This window comes from Aplidium turbinatum, chromosome 14 (genome assembly GCF_918807975.1).
Source record: "Aplidium turbinatum chromosome 14, kaAplTurb1.1, whole genome shotgun sequence".
NCBI classification, from domain to species: domain Eukaryota; kingdom Metazoa; phylum Chordata; class Ascidiacea; order Aplousobranchia; family Polyclinidae; genus Aplidium; species Aplidium turbinatum.
This window is the reverse complement of record NC_137485.1, coordinates 9,089,077-9,106,127: the sequence shown is the minus strand read 5'-3', so window position 1 is coordinate 9,106,127 and position 17,051 is coordinate 9,089,077. Positions and strand designations below refer to the sequence as shown.

The following is a 17,051-nucleotide window of genomic DNA, read 5'->3' as shown; positions in this document are numbered from 1 at the left end:
GTATTTTCTTGGTAAATTAACACCAAATAAAAACAATTGACAAAAAATACAACTGCCTTCAAACCTGTTGTATCCGCCTTGGTACTTGATCCCGGCAATTTGGTTGTACAAAGCTCCTCTGTTCAGCGAGTGGTGATTCGTTTTGTCACGCGTGCTCATCCTTTTACCTACAAAGGCGAAGAACTTATAATTTACAAAAAAAAGTCCAACGCTCTACTGACAGCGACCTGTGCAGGATTCGAACCCGCGCAATATAAGATTAGAGATGTAGCCTATAGCATTACTATGCCTGGGCAAAGAGTAGGCCTGAATCAGCATGGACGTCAATTATACACAGACTTTTTTCCGTTGATTTTCAAGCAGTTGCGTGAATCATATTGCTTCAAACAAACCTTTGTTGTTCTCCATCTCTTCGTATTGGCTGATGGCGTGCTGACGTTCACTTCCTATCGACATGTGGGTGACTTTGATTGGTCCAGCCCTGTTGTGTGGCGTGATTCCCGGTAGAATCGTTTCACTAATCGCTGGCTGAAATGATGTGAAATTTTTTAAACTTCAGTTTCCTCGATCGGTTCTTCATAAGAATTTGAACTTAATTTTGCGAGATCGTTTTGGAAGCAGATCAGTGGCGCTTCATATTCAGTTCAGTTTGTTTTTATTTCTGACTATCACAAAAACAATTGCATATATGCCAATCACACTCACAGCAAAGGTCTAAAAACAGTTAGAAGCGGCAAATGTTCTTCGAACAAAGCGTTTATGGTTTCGCTATCTTAGACCAGTGCTGATTAAACTGTGGTGCCTTGATATTTCGGGTAAGCTGCATTTCAACGGCCTGAGCTGCTAGAAATGCAGTTTCGTAATATAGGATTCACCATGTTGTATATGTAGAAGTTTTCGGTGCTTTATTGTAACTCTAAGACGAAACTAGGACCATAGACCAAGGGTCTCAAACACGCTGGCCGCATGCGGCCCTCGAGGACTTTTGGTGCGGCCCGCGACGCGATGCATTTTTTAACTTAGAAATAAATCATAATCACAGTACATATTTTTCTATATAGAAAGATAAAATGCTCAAAAAACCTGAAAATGCCCATCAAACTTCAAACGACTTTTGAACACTAGGCTACTGTCGCGCCACTTTGCGTACGGGGAAACTCGTATTGTTACATCGCAATCACATTGCTTATTCACTCATTGTGTCATAATTGCAATAGTAACTTTGGTACTTGCTGAAGTCAATTCTTTAACATTTTAGTTTTTTCCGCGTTTTTGAAAGTTGATTGCAAGATTTTAGTTCTCCAAGTCCGTCGTTTCGTTTACGTGTTTCCTGTTTTTCTTTTTCGTTTTTTTTTTGCGTTGGTACAGTGTTTTTCTATCTCTTTGTTCTTACTAATTTTTCTTGCGATCTAATGTTCTTGGTGTGTTCTTACTACTGTACAGTATCTTTTTTATTGCGTTTTCACTTTGTTATTTTGTTTATTGGTTTGTTTTGAATCTTTACCCTCGGACTAACAAAGCCTTGATAGGTTTTTCCTGGTAGTTTCGCATACTTGTAGAGGCTCTTGACGCAGGCCCGGTTGCCGAGATTGGCAGAGTAAAGTTTTTCGATTGTTGAAGTGTTGTTGTCGGGAATTATTCCATCCATTAGGTGCCGCTGAATGGAGAGCAGTTCTGAAATGTGTTGCTCAAGTGCACACCCCGAGAGCCGAACCAGCGCCGCTTGATCTTAAGTGGAGCATGTAACCACTGAGCTAACGGAGAGACAATTGACTTCTTATTGTGTGGTGCGGCCCTCGAGTCTATTTACAAGTGTTCAATTGGCCCTCAGAGCAATTTGAGTTTGAGACCCTTGATATAGACCATGAACATTATTGCGTTGTCTTAAAGAGCGGGGAAACCCAAATTAACTTTGCGAGTTTTTTGTTTCAGCGTGATGTCATTGTGTACAACATGCGTTTTAGCAATAAAAAAAAAATCCAAATTTTGTTGCCCTCGTCTCGCTAAGGCCGCTTTTGTTTGATACCTGTTTGCGAGGTCTCGTTGCGCATCAAGCTGTGATTCTGTTCACTGTGACGTCACAAGGTACATATAGTTGTGACCAAAAGTTTAAGACCAGACTTGATTTATGACGATTTTTGCATTACTTTAAAATACTGCATCAGATATAAGATGATGCATAAAGATGATGCAACTGAAACAATATATGATGCAGTATTTTGAAGTAATGCAAAAATCGTCATAAATCAAGTCTGGTCTTAAACTTTTGGCCACAACTATATGTACATTGTGACGTCACAGCGAACAGAATCACAGCTTGATGCGCGCGAGACCTCGCAAACGGGTATCAAACAAAAGCGGCCTTAGCGAGACGAGGGCAACAAAATTTGGATTTTTTTTTTTGCTAAAACGCATGTTGTACACAATGACATCACGCTGAAACAAACTCGCAAAAAGTGAATTTGGGTTTCCCCGCCCTTTAAGCACAAGAATGTCTCCTTACCTGTTGATCTAAACTATGAACACCTAACTAAAAAAATAAACCAAGAATATCTATCTCCTCCTCACCTGTTGATCCATGAAGTAAAGTTCTGCCTTTGTTCGCTCCTCCGAGGTCACTGGGATGCCATCAATGTTTTGAAGATGAGGAAGCTGGAAGACCAACATGGGTCGGTGGAGCAGACGGCGGGATACAGCGTTCCCAATGACTGATACCTCTATCAGATTTGGAAGAGCTTCCAGTTTTTCCAGCTCCAACATGTCCTGGTTAAGCGAGAATATTTATCCAATGTTTCAAAACAAGAAATTACATGAAACTCTGAAGCCTATTTGCAGTGCTCTATTCTACTAAAATGAAACATGACTTATAAATAACATTATTCAATGTTTTCAATCAATGTTTTATTTATTTGTCAGTAACAGGAACATAGGTACATGTTTGAAATATGCAATATACACAATACAAAAGTTACACAAGTTCCCATACCGACAGGGAGACAACGAGACGACCATACGGTCTACTTGTCAATTGCCACCCTACGGAAATTACGATTTTGCCATTTAAAATAAGCTTACAAGAGAAAAAATAAAACGTTGAAGCGTTATTCAATGCTGTAACAGGGCAAACAGGTTTGGGTATACAGTTGGAAGCCTACAGCCCGGTTTCACACATTGGCGGCGGACCTATGAAGATCGTATTCCAATGAACTACGGTGACATTGGGTTCCGGTAGCAAGATCGGGCTGGCCTAGCTAGTATTTCCGTAGCCCATCTCACATGGGAAAGTCCCTAGGAAAGGTGGGGTAAACGTCGGACACCGCAATGAGGCTAGCTTACGTAACCACAACTTACACATTTTATGAACCCCTCACATTGGGTGCTTGGAATGTCCACACGCTGCAAGACGACGATCAGGACAAACTGAACCTATAAATGTTGTTCCAATACCATAAGACACCCACAAAGATGTGAATAGATTGTCAGATATAGAACGTTGGACCGCCATATTGTGTTGTAAAGATTGGAAAAAAAGTAAAAACATGATGTTGTGTGATCATTTCAACATTTTTCTAAAACTTTGAGTACCGGGTAACACGACAGAGAGAAAAGAAAGCGGCAGCGCACACAGTAGAACGAAAGCTATTGTTTGTACTGTAGGGGAAGACGGGGCAAAGCGGGACATCGCGATTTCTCACGTTTTGTATTCTTTGGCTCCCTCTAACCGTAAGCACTAGTTAGGCAACTATAAACTGTATTTACTTTGGAAAAATGGCGACTGGCAGAGCACAACGCGTGTCGTGAGGAAGTAAAACGTGTTTTGGCATGGTTTGTTATAAGAAAAAGATGGAAAAGTAGCTACCACATTCGTTAGCATAAGCGAATTTGTTGGTAGCTTTGTTTTTATCTTAGACATTGAGACATTATTTGTTGGTAACAAAAGCAACTTTTACCTAAAACTTTACAGGTTTGAGCAGAGATGTTATTTTCTAAAGGCTATACTTTTAGGCAAAGTGGGACAGTGCATTAGGACAACATGAGACTCTAGAAGTCTAGATTGTATCTGTGGTTCTTCTGTTGATTGAATTTTTGTTTATGACTCTTTTAGCCTTCAAGATTGTAAAATATTTATCAGCATTCATTTATGTTGTACCGGTAGGCCTACACAATTTAATTCTGACAATGGTTCGTCGCTATAAGAGAAAAACTGGCATAGGTAAATAGACGGACAGGCTACCAATATTAAGAATGCAATAGAAGATGTGAAAAGCAAAAAGTTGTCTTTGAGAGAAGCGGCTAAACAGTACTAAATCATGCAAAAATGAAATGTCCCGCTTTGCCCCACGGCTGGGGCAAAGCGGGACATTTAAAAAAAAAATCTTTTTTTATTTACAGTAGAAAGATTCCGAACCAAATATGCTGACCAACTAAGGCTTTCGATTAAAAAAGAAATTAACTAAATCCAACCATCACTTTTGCTGAAATTACGTTTTTACGAAAAGTGTCCCGCTTTGCCCCGTCTTCCCCTACTCAAGACAGGCTATAAAATGAAAATTTCACTATAAAATAGTGAAATTCACCACCTGCTGTTTGAATGTTGTACTCCTATTTCAGTGATGCGTTAATTGTAACACACCTTTTCTTCTTGAATAAACAACACTACTGATTGAATTGAATATTTCAACACCAGAGCAAAAGCAATGTTCAACTTCTCTTTAAAATTTTCGACTGAAAGTATAAAGATTGTGTCGGGTATGAAAAGTTTCCTTTCCTTTAGTATGCCTTGACCGTAATTACACTGTTTGAAATGTCATGTTTATAAAATACCACAATAGCTTTTAAAGTTGTGCGACTAATTAACCTCACCTGTATACGATTCATCCCCAAATAAAGACGCTGAAGATTTTCCAAATGATGAAGATTGCTTAAATCCCTAAGGCGATTCTCTTCCAAGTGAAGTTCCTGATAATTACAATCCGCATAACCAACTGAACATCTAATGTTACAATCAAATATAGTTATTACTATCTGAATCCTTAACAGCCTGTTTCACCTTTAACGGATCATCAGAAGGGTCTTAGCATTGAGCACTTTTTGTAGTATTAATAGTTTTTAATGTTTTCAATGTTACAATCATGTTTTTAATCTCCAACCATGATACCGTACAGAAAGCAACACATAAGCTGCCATGATATAGCAAAGGTCAACAAAAGTGTCAAATCTCTAACGTTAAGATGTGCTTGAGATTGAAAGGAGAAACCAAACCAAAAGGATTAGCACATTCGCAATACCAAGCCCTCCCTCGTGCAAATTTATTTACCTGCAGATTCCACTGACTGACAAAAGAACTGTCGTTGAGCAACTTGATTTTGTTTCTGTCCAAGACGAGTTCTCGAAGCTCATGCAAGCCTTCAAGCCCTTCAACTTTCGCGATATCATTGCCTGAAAGTGATGACAAGAAATTCTATAACAGGCGCAGTGACGCAAACAAACAAAAACCTTCTATAACAACAGGCCTGGTAATTTTGAAGCATTTCCAACACAATCGGCTTGTACACAAGACGTGATCATAGAGTGTTAATCAAAGTGTTCAATATGGCGAGATGGAGGTTTGTCATTGCTTGAAGCTGCAGTACTTTTCATCTGACTCTCATCAGGAGCTGGCCAGGTTGATAAGCCAACAATTTTTTTTTTCTTTCCTATTATCTATGAATATTAGGATGTTTCATTTTTTCACGATTTTTGAAATCAAAAATGCTTGGGGTCTAATCAGATCGGATTTTGGCCACAAACAGCCGATCCAAAATATTTTTTCGATCGGACGACTTTTAGAGGGTGCGCGGCCCCCCCAAAGTTTGAAGCGTGGGAAAATTTGCAGGAAATATGCGATATCTCGGTAACGGAAAGTGATAGGAAGACGTGTAAGGTGTCAACTTGTGCGGAACGGCCAACTTCCTATCTGCGTTTAATACATTTTGCTACCCTATCTGCAACGAAAAAAAAGTTAATTGCAAAAAACTGTTTTTTTCATATTTTTGATGTTTTGTTCTACAGAAGCAAAACCCTTGGAACCAGTAACTACAGTGATTACAAGTTATAGAGAGCAACAAACATGTGCTATGGCATAGGGTACAAGTGTGCATCGAATTTTACACAACAATGGACTTCCTTTCACGATTGGCTTAGAATACCGTCATCTCCTATCGCACAGTGTCTCTCACATGTAAACGTTTCAGCATAAGCTACCAACACAGAGTAATTAAACAAAACAGTTGACATTGACGTGGCTGTGCAAATCAAGAGTCATACACCATGTGAACGCGAAGAAAATCATAAATTCAACAGTATGTACAATACTTGCGGGCTAGAGGTACTCAAACGCAGCTCCAGGAACAGGGATCCGCAGTCATGACCGGTGAAAGCAAAACAAATGAGCAACATCATGTAGAACGAAAAATCGGGCATGTTACCCAAGAATAAAAATTACTGCCGGCATGTAACACTTAATGATTATTCTTCAGCATTGCTTAAATACGACCTCAGTCTAACATCAACTTTGCTTTGTTGATCAGAGTTGTCAATAATCTTCTTTCGTTGTAGCAATTCTTTGAGCTTCCCTATTTCCCTCTCATTTGATTTATTGTGGTTGTTGACGCTCTTCCAGAACTGCCTGTTCCCAAACAAAACACAGGGTGCTTGCTTGCTTTGAACAGTGAAGAAATGCTTCAAGTTCGATTGTCTTTGATGCAGCATATTTTCGATGCTTACCTCACTTGAGTAGTGCGCCTTCTTGCATTGCACCTGGAGTCCTGGACCCTTGCTTTTTCCTTCAATCTCAGCAATTACGTGAGACAAATAAATTTCATTTACATGAAACATACATTCAAAAGAATGTATTTCTTGTCCAATATTCTCGATGATGTAATCAGTCACTCGTTTATTAACACCACTTTTTTTGCCCGTGTTCAATCTCGCTGTATCACTCATGATCGAGTATACTTTGGAAAGATTTTCACCACATGCACCAATAATCGCATTAAAGACAGCTTCGCTATTAACAGAAATTTCCTTGAGAAGACTTTACTCCGATAACTCTTTCCATAGTTTTGTTCTTTGCTCGATCATACGTTTGAACCAAAAACACATAACGATCCATACCATTCACATTTCGACCATCATAATGAAGCTGCAGAAAATCGGAAGCAGAGATGTCATCATCACATTTTTCTAAACACAGCTTTCTTGTTTTCTCCCTACATCTATACACGGTAGTCGGTGAGGCAGCAATATCATCACCAGCACATGCAAGCAACTGGTCAGATTGTTGGCGAATAGAAGTGTTTCGCCGGTCAGCTAACATACAGCTTAAAGAACTTACGGCAATTTTTCGTTTTTTTGTGTACATCTTGACACCTGTTACTGCTTTCTTGGCGAAATCAGGATCAAGAATTAAGCCTCGTGTCTCAACTTCCGAAAACTCACTGCTGGAAACGGTTATATCAGGTGTAATCATATCTGCATGTCTTCACCTTAGCCTCTCCTGTGCTACCAGGCTGGAAGTTTCTGAGTTGGTTGAATAAGAGCAAGATGGTTCATCTTCACTTGGTAACTTTTGCTGGTAAGAACTCTGATGACTCAATCCATTTTTTACCCTTAAAGTAAAAAATCTGTCGCGAGATGCAGTAATAAACATCTTTCTGGCAGACCTTTGATCTTGCAAAAACTCAACCTCCTCTTCTGGGATACGGTGCATCCATTGACAGCTACAAGAAAGTCTGCCGTTGTAAAACTTCACCTGTGATGGAATGGCACATTTACACTTGCAGATATCAAACTGCTCATGGAATATACCTTCTGTCGCTCCCGTCTGTGGCTGTTTTCTTTTCTTGATTGCCTTAAATTTGTTTATGAGCAGTTTTAACCTGGTCTCAACTCGAATGATGCTTATCACCGGAAGGCTGGCACTAACCCAAACATGAACTATATCATTTATCAACTGTCCCTTGACATCAGTAAAACATGGAGGCTTTTTAAAGAACTTGGGATTCGTTTCACTGCATTGCTTGCATAAAAAATTGTAGTGGTGAAGAACGCTTATGTTTGTGGGTAATACATTCCCTGGCAGCTTTTCAAATTTCTGCAATGTCTCACTGGCGTCAAGTCTTGTTTCTGGCATAATAGCAATTGAACTAACTACTTCTGGGTACAAATAGCCAATACTTAAATCTTAACACCTGCAATGACAATCCGTCGTAAATTAAAACAGCAGATGGCGAATGACATCGACTCAATCTGCAACGGGAGCTTCTCAAAACAACCCTATACATTACAACTAACAAATCTTCTTACTACAAACTCGAACAAGAATGTAGTTCTGAAAACTTAAAAAGCATAGTATAATATTCTACAAGTCGCCCACCTGCATTGTTAGGTCATAGTACATTTAACAAAACCTGTTGTTCGTAAAAAATGTCATTTGTCATCACTGCAGCTACTGGAAGGGTTTTGCTTCTGTAGAACTGGGAAGAAAACATCAAAAATGTGAAAAAAACAGTTTTTCGCAATTAACTTTTTTTCCGTTGCAGATAGGGTAGTAAAATGTATTAAGCGCAGATAGGAAGTTGGCCATTCCGAACAAGCTGACACCTTGCCCGCCTTCCTATCTCTTTCCGTTACCGAGATATCGCATATTTCCTGCAAATTTTCCCACGCTTCAAATTTTCACACTTTGGGGGGGCCGCGCACCCTCTAAAAGTCGTCCGATCAAAAAAATATTTTGGATCGGCTATATGTGGCCAAAATCCGATCTGATTAGACCCCAAGTATTTTCAATTTCAAAAATCGTGAAAAAATGAAACATCCTAATGAATATATTCAATCGCTATCTCGGCTTGCAGCAGATTGCGCGTTAACAGCGGTTATCTGTTGCCATGAGTCACGGTTTTTAGCTAGCTTGCCCAGTGTCGTCAAATTGAGTTTGGTCCATGCCTGGATGTTGTCATGTCATCGCCTCTTTTTCTTGCCTTTTTTTATTTTTCCATAAACTTTACCTTCCATGCAGATTTTGCTGACTCCGTATTTTGATATTTTAGTATGGCCAAAAAGTTTTAGAAGTTTTGATTTTATTGTTGCTGCAATTGGTTGTAGCTTTGTTATAGTCAATAGGTCTTCTATTTTCATGTGGTCAAGCAGCCTTTTGTTGGTCATGCTTCTCATGATCTATAAACACCTCACCACATTTAGGTTCACTTTATTCTGACGACAAGCTCCTGAAGTCAGATGAAAAGTATTGCGGCTTCGAGCAATGATAAACCTTCTCACCGTATTCAAGTTCTGCATCAACTCATCAAACAATCTTCAGCTCATAGGCTATTGAAGTTTACCAAGCATATTGTCAGGTAGCTTACCTTGCAGAAACAAGGCCTTGAGATTAACCAAACGTCCCAACTGCAGCGCTCCCATGTTGCTGATCTTGTTGTAGCCAAGATGCAGAACCTCCAAACTCTCCATCACCGGAGGAAGAGATTCGACGGAAAGGAGGTCCGAGTTGACCTGGTGGCTCACGGCATACTGAGACCGCAGCTGAAAATATTGACATTATTTTTTTCAACGTTTGATAAAATGCACAAAAATTAAGAAGGCGTCTGCTGCGTAAAAAAGCGCTATGTTTCCACGCAAGACGGAGTCACTGTCTTGAGTAGGTGTCCTTAACGCTCTAAGTCCTTCATATAAAAAATGAACGCTCAAAGTAGTAAATGGCACAAAAGTATTTTATGTAATCTCAATGCAACGCTAACCTGTTGCTTTTGATTACGGGCTCTTGGAACGACGCACTCAACATGGTTGTGGTTCAAACAAAGGACCCGCAGATGACGCAGGTTAACCAAGCCACTGAACGACGACAGGTTGTTGTGCTCCAGATTCACGCTAATTGGTCAAAGAAAATTCATTCAGTATTCGTTCGTTTTGCCAAAAAAAAGTAAGTTTGTTAGGTTCTAATGGCACTGTAATGGGTTAGTTTAAAAAAGACAGGAAGCAGCGAAAGGTTATAGTAATTGTAATACGATCTGTTTTCCGAATAAAGATGTTATACGCACGCTGTGCTATAGTAAGGAACCGTTAGGTTTACTGTTTTATCGTTTTCTCAAAGCCTCACCTAACATCTTTGTAATAGCCTAAGCAAACATAGGAAAGACAGGAGGCAAAGTAGTGAAACGCTTATCGTATATTAGCTTTCTTTCAATAAGTAAATGACTATGCCAAGTTAACTTCAGCTATTGCTCATGGTACCAAGTATTAACTAAATATCAAGCGGGTGTGCAACTGTACATCCGCTTTTGACTTATCTACCACAGTAGAAGGTTTCTTTTTCTGGTTTACAAAAGATTATGCTTTTTATTGCATATAAGAGAAATGAAGTTAATTTTAAAGTAAAGTGAGTTTTTTGTTGATAGCAAGTTTGTAGCAAGGCGTAAAAAATTTCAAATTGAAAATGGAACCTTCTAATTTAGCCGGAAAAGCGAGATTTTGCGCCCCGTAATGTAACGTCAGTTGTACCATAGTAGACGTAGTGTGCTTCAAATTTCATTATCCCGAACAAACCTGCGCAAGTTTTTGAACGGTTCCCCGCCTCCAATGTCCACAGTTCGCACCAAACAATTCGGAAAATCTATTTCGCGGACTTCATGGAAATTGGCATGACCGATTCTCTCAGCTACGAAGTCGTTTGTTAACCTAAAGATGGTTGCATTAGGCTATGTAAGCAAATTTCATCTTAAGCGATTGCAAATTATGGATTTCTCTTACATTTTTCTGCTTAATTTATGAACACAGCGCTGTAAGGCTACTATTTCGTGAAGTGTAGTTTCACATGCGCACCAGGTGACGCAACAAGGCGCTATTCTACTGTGTTCGATTCCTCGAGCAGTTAACCGTCATTCTACTCAACAGCTGTTTTTCAGCAAAAGTTAAGGCAACACAAAAAACATACTGGCTACTCTACCAAGAGGAGTTTGTAAAGTCAGAATCGTAAATGACAAACACTCTACTCTTCGATATACCAGCACCTTATGAAGGCCACCTGGGGTCAGGACCGCAATATGGCGTTCTATGGTTTGGACAAAAACGTCATATCTGGTATCGTGTGAGGAAAAAGGTAAAGAAAATGAAGTCACGTGATATTACTATCGTCCCGTACGATACGTCATCATGACTGACTACCAAACAGTCACCATTCACTTGCCTTCCTCCGAAAGCGTCCTTGGCGGATCCTTCTTCTATTGACTCGATGGCGCTCCCATCAAGAGCCTTGAGATTGTGGAGGTGATAAATGACGAAGAGTCTGTAGTTGTCTGATTGAATCAGTGGATTGCCGAAGAGATCGAGAATAACAAGACATGATAGCCCCTGAAACATACTATACGCTAATGGACCTTTTTACAACGGTACGACAGAGGACCTGTCCTACACTAGTAGCAGCCAGTTGACTTCATGCTGCAAGGCACGCCAAAGGTTGGCTGTTCTCCAGTAGCCTGTCGATATAAGCTGGGAAAAAGTAAGCTGTTGTTCGAAACAGGGTTTAAAAATACTATAGATCGAGTACGTGGCTACGTACACAATCTTGTTGGGACACACTTCGACTATAGGTCAATTTATTAAACAGTGTTTCTTGTGGCCAAGATTGTAACAAAATTGTCTAGGACGCATTACTTTATCTAAATGAGTCTCAAGAGCATGCTGCATAGGAATTGCAGTTAAATAGCAGGCACACGTCAGAACTCTATAAATTAAATATACAACACTTCATGAGCTCAAACTGCCGAAACAACACAGAATACTTCTATCAACTATGGCCTTTGCAACAACTTCAAATGGCCATGAGATATTAATCATCAAATCAAAATCTCTACAAGGAGGCCAATACAAAACAGCCAAGACGAAGCTTCTTATTCTGAGCATCAACATTCTAAAACAACAACAAAAACGTAATAAAAAATAAATAACCCAAAATCCAATGATACTGAAGATTCGTTTGCGAAACGTCATTTGCGACGTTTGCGAAGCGTTTGCTGAACATGAGTTTAGCAACTGCATTTTGGGCTCTTTACTTTGTGATTAGATGGCCCAGGGGTTCCAAAAAAAAAAAATTTTAATTAAAATTTAATAAACAATTAAAACCTTGAGATGAAAGACTTCGCGAAGGTTCGTCACTCTGTTGTTTCCGATGTAAAGTTCAATCAGTGACGTGGCCGCGGTAATTCCTTTAAACGAGGAAATCCTGCAAAATTAACTTATGAGGGGAATACATTATGAAAACGTTACGCTACATCACTCTAATGATGCATAGAGTAAAAATAGGCATGACATCGTTTGCAAATGACAATACTTTGGAAGACGTTTATCAGCACTGAAGATCGCGCAAAAAGCACTGTTCAGATTGACATTGGTAAGACTGACGTGTTAGGATGAACAACATATCCGGCAAACCTGTTGTTATCAAGGGAAAGGTAAAACAAGTCGGACAATCGTTCAAGGCCGATGTTTTCCAAGGTAGAGAGGTAGTTGCTCGTCAAGTCCAACCGCTTCAGTTTGGTCAGTTTTGACAGGCCTGAGCAAAAAAACGTGTCATTTAAAAGAACTGCAGAAGCAGAAGAATGGAAATATGGTTTATAAAAAAATAAAAGTTTATTTTACCAAAAAAGTTTTTGACTTTTTTCAGGCGTATTATCACTATCAGTGTTTATACAGGGGTAGTATTTGCAACAGATATTTTCAGCTTTTGACTAAGTGACTTTTTACACATCGCTCAAAATAAATTAATCACCAATAGCCATTTTTAGACAATTGGAGCATTTATCATGCAAATCATCTTTCTTGCTTGTGGAAATTTTCACTCTTTATAGTGACATTGACCACAGAGAAGACATTTATCTCCAATTGATAACCCCGAATTATACCGCCCACCTAATTGTGCGAGGTGATTAATACAAATGTACCTCCGAAGCACCTAAAAATAATAGAAATAAGCTTCAAGCTGAGGAAAAATAGGCCTAAACCAAAATCGTCATCTTTACAACCAATTCCACTCACCATCAAGTTTGTAGATGCAGTTATCTTGTATCGACAATTCCTCCAATCTCGTGCAAGTCTCAATACCCTCCAGCTTCGTTATACAGTTTCGATTGAACGAAGCCCATTTGAGATTCACCAGCTTTTCTATTCCAACAAGTTTGCCAATGAACTGGCCATCTAAACTTAACGTGGTCACCTAAAAATAAGAAAAAAACGTTAATAAGAAGTATCAAAAACTAAATGACAGTGTGAATGATAAACTCGATTCATAGGGAAAAAAATCTAGGCTTGCGAGTCCGCATTGTAATTACAGCAAAACTAAGCTCATTCCAGTTTAGCGTAGCATTTCATGACACAATCCTCTACACATTCACAATGCAAAGGCAAATCCAAATAGCGTACTTGATACGTATCGAGGGAATGCTTGAGCAACAACCCATACAACCCACAGCCAGCTCTCCGACGGATCTTGAATGTCTCCAATGCAACCGGACTTTCAAAGCTAGGCTTGGACTCATTAGTCATTTAAGAACTCATCAGTAGCGTTTATGCGAAGACCATCACCCTCGAAGACGTGGGAAAGTCATTAATGGCGAAGCAAGGTACACCCAAACAAGTTTGACCAAAAATTGTACTGAAATTGAAATACACACCTTCGACATCCATGCGCTGTCTTTAGGGTCCGTTTTCAGTTTGCTAGTCGAGCAAACGATCTGGGCGAACGAGTGCAGGCTCAAGGTGTTTGGAACGTGTGTGTCTAACCTCGAATGGGCAACGAGTGTCGTCTGTACGAACAGCCAGTTGAAATGAATTTGATTTTGTTCAATTTATGTAAGTCTAGGCAACCACCATATTTGTAACTTTTATCTTGTTGCTTATCAAGTGGAAGATCTTGGGAGCGGTTAACATAACAAATAAATCGAAAATGATTTTTGTTTTAAAGTTTACCGAAACGAGGTTTTATTCAAGAAGAACCTGATGTCACAGGGATCGGGGAGGAGTATAACTTTATGTAGATTTAATGTAAAATTTATACTTAATTTTTTCGTTAAAACGTCGTGTCATTTTAGGATAATAGCGTAAACTTCAAGTTAGTAAAGCAGAAAGAAAAACAGAAAGTGTTCACCTGAGAAATTCTCGTTCCTGAAACTAGTCTCAAAGCAGCGGCAGCGTCGGTTTCTGTTACAAGGGTGTCGTTTAAAGTCGTTAAGGACTTAAGTCGGCCAATCACACGAAGGAAAAGATATTCTGCCTAAACACAGAATTAACAATTCTCTTTGAATGTTGATTTTAATGCTTTTTATTTGTGCTTTTTCTAATACTGACTAAGTCCCCTTTACGGTGGCGAAAGCTCCAAACAATTTTAAAAAAATCTTACTGGTTAGCAAACCTGATAGTTTTTATTTTCTTTACAAACTGTCATATAATTCGAGCACCATAAGACGAGTCGCTTTTGCGCAGTTGGTTTTTACCTTAATCCAGGGATTGTTCCGTAAGTCGAGATTCGTCACCGTTGGAGAATGTTTCCTCAAAACTGTCAGATCATCGCGTAAACTCGTCAGCTGGTTCCAGCTTAAATTCAGCTCGCGAATTTTTGACATTCCCTGCATAAGAAGAAAATCTTCAATTGGCTGGTAAAGGGGGCGGTCGAGAGCCTGTTTAGTATGAATTAGTGGTGCGATACTGACGAGCCCAACCTCATGGGCAAAACACGTGTCTATCGCTGTCAATTCTTGCTACTGTCATCATCATTTTCAGCCTGTGAGAGCCCACTGCAGAGCGTAAGCCTTCCCCCTTTCTTGCCAATTTACATGATTACATGATTTACACGATTTACATGATTTACTTGCTACTGTACCATGGGCAAAATCAAAAAGACTAGAAACAAAATCTCCATTGTTGGGTACTCTTTAATTAAACACAAAGCAATCTGCTTCATAGCCGAATGGTGAGAGGCCTGGTACGCCAATCGAAAGAGCCCGGGTTCGACACCGCGCAAGAGCATGATGCGACTGTGTTTTTGGCAAGATACTTAAAGACATAGCTGAAGGTGGACAAGAAGATTGGTTTCCTTGCCTTGCCCTACATCTTAATCAAAAGCTGCAACCAACGGGTGTAAGCCTGGATACAACAAAAAGCAAAACAAAGTAACATTGACACAAATACCACGTCATACCCTCATTCCTTCAAGGGAATTGATCTTATTGAAACTTGCATCTAGTTTTTCCAAGTGGGACATGTAAGCCACGTCTTCCAGCCTCGTCAGCTCGTTGAAGCTGACAACAAGAGACTTCAATTGTGTCAGAGAGCTGATGCCTTTCAGGCGTCCAAGTCCATTCCCATGGAGATTGAGCTCCTGTGACGTAGTTTTAACAGAAATTAGATTCTCATAAAGTTGCGGGAAAGAATTCGTTGCTTTGTAGTAAGACACCTATCGAGAGCATGCGGCTGTGTCTTTAGCAGGACACTGCATGGCATGCCTGAAGGTAGACACAAAGATTGGCTTTTTTGCCCGTCCACGCAATCCAAACCTTCACCAGCCGACAATAGCTTGGATTCGACAAAAAGTACAAAGCAATTTTTGCTTCAATACTTTCCTTGACAGTGGTTTTCAATGTATAAAAAAAGTCTACCACGCACAATTCATAGCTTAAAAATCGTTGAAAATATCTCGGGCCATAAAAGTGTTTGCTGAACTCATTTTTTCGACGTTTCCATAGCACATTAATGCCAACAAACGACACAAGCGAACAACTAAATGTGTGAAGATACAAAAAAACAATGGCAACAATGGAAAACACTCAGCTTACAGTAATCTGCGTCATGGACATGCCTCGGCCAAGCTTCAGCAACAAGTCTTCAGATAATGACACAAGACGTGGTCTAGGACGGATTTTCGGAGGAAGATTAATTGCTTGCGAATCCAACACTTCTTCTCCACTGAACAGGGAAGACAAATCGTAGGTTGTAGACACGGTATTTGAAGCAGGAGTGCCAGTGCTCATCCATTCTCCGACACGGAGTTGGAAAGGAGAGTTGGGTTTCTGCAATTACAAGGTGTCTGGTGAAGAAGTGATCCCGTTGCTTTGAAAATAAAGCAGTTTTTAATCGGTTTAAGAAACTGTCCAACGTTGATGGATTGCACAACCGGGTGGATGCAGCAATAACAACACGATACAACACATCGGGTGTGAAAGTGCCATACGAAACTACTACTGCTCAGTTTAAGCACACTATCTTATAGAGTTTATTTTAAACATTTGGTTGTTTTTTTTACGTATCGAGTACGAAGACGGGCTTGTGACTAGCATGAGAGACCGAAGTAAAAACACTTCACAAAATCACATTTAACCTGAACAGCTGGGTTTTAGAAACTATTTATTAGAAATTACGGACCAATCCAAAATGCTCATAGCTTTAAAGAAAAAAAAGCTCATAGCTTTCTAGAAAGCTGGTTGAAAAGACTGGAAAGATCGGTGATTCTCTCTTTAAAACATTTTCTTTTTGTCCATTTTGTACTGATATATTTTAGCGACTACAAACATGGGGCAAGGCAGATAATATCTGCCAAAACTGCAATAAGAATAAGTGTAAAGTGTAGCTGAGAAGTAGTGTCCATAAACTGTAACTGAAACCTTCTTTGGCAAGTTTATACACTCACATGGACCGTCCGCTAAAGCTTGGAAAAATGTACCCTCAAGCAAAACGTTTACACACCCCTGTCATATAAGAAGAAAATCGATTTTCAAGACCAACGTGTTGCAATGTTCTAAATTGCTGCAATCAATCGGCAACACTATAATAGGTCTACAAAAGAACTGACCTTTCCGGCGTATTCGAAGTCAATGATATACTCTGGCAGCACCAGGTTCTTATCAAACACGCACCATTCGCATTGGCGGGTGCTGCATTCGCAGTCGTCTGAAAATCAAACCTATGATTCAAGAAGTTGCAAAAGTTGTTTTTCCGTTTGGCGACATTTA

General features: G+C 39.7%; 1 protein-coding gene across 1 annotated transcript in view; it reads right to left on the bottom strand.

Moving 5' to 3' along the window:
• Positions 1-17,051, bottom strand: part of LOC145782758 (leucine-rich repeat-containing protein 9-like) — a 28,499-nt gene that overhangs the window by 648 nt on the left and 10,800 nt on the right. Inside the window, exons 16-33 of the mRNA XM_082594516.1 lie at positions 16,892-16,989; positions 15,879-16,112; positions 15,245-15,424; positions 14,541-14,672; positions 14,195-14,320; positions 13,722-13,853; positions 13,087-13,264; positions 12,484-12,604; positions 12,175-12,274; positions 11,240-11,403; positions 10,600-10,731; positions 9,795-9,924; positions 9,405-9,579; positions 5,318-5,439; positions 4,864-4,959; positions 2,569-2,763; positions 393-528; positions 65-167 (exon numbers count right to left, since the gene is read on the bottom strand). Of these exons, the coding sequence (XP_082450642.1) occupies positions 65-167; positions 393-528; positions 2,569-2,763; positions 4,864-4,959; positions 5,318-5,439; positions 9,405-9,579; positions 9,795-9,924; positions 10,600-10,731; positions 11,240-11,403; positions 12,175-12,274; positions 12,484-12,604; positions 13,087-13,264; positions 13,722-13,853; positions 14,195-14,320; positions 14,541-14,672; positions 15,245-15,424; positions 15,879-16,112; positions 16,892-16,989 (2,554 nt within the window). The remainder of the gene's footprint in view (positions 1-64; positions 168-392; positions 529-2,568; positions 2,764-4,863; positions 4,960-5,317; positions 5,440-9,404; positions 9,580-9,794; positions 9,925-10,599; positions 10,732-11,239; positions 11,404-12,174; positions 12,275-12,483; positions 12,605-13,086; positions 13,265-13,721; positions 13,854-14,194; positions 14,321-14,540; positions 14,673-15,244; positions 15,425-15,878; positions 16,113-16,891; positions 16,990-17,051) is intronic.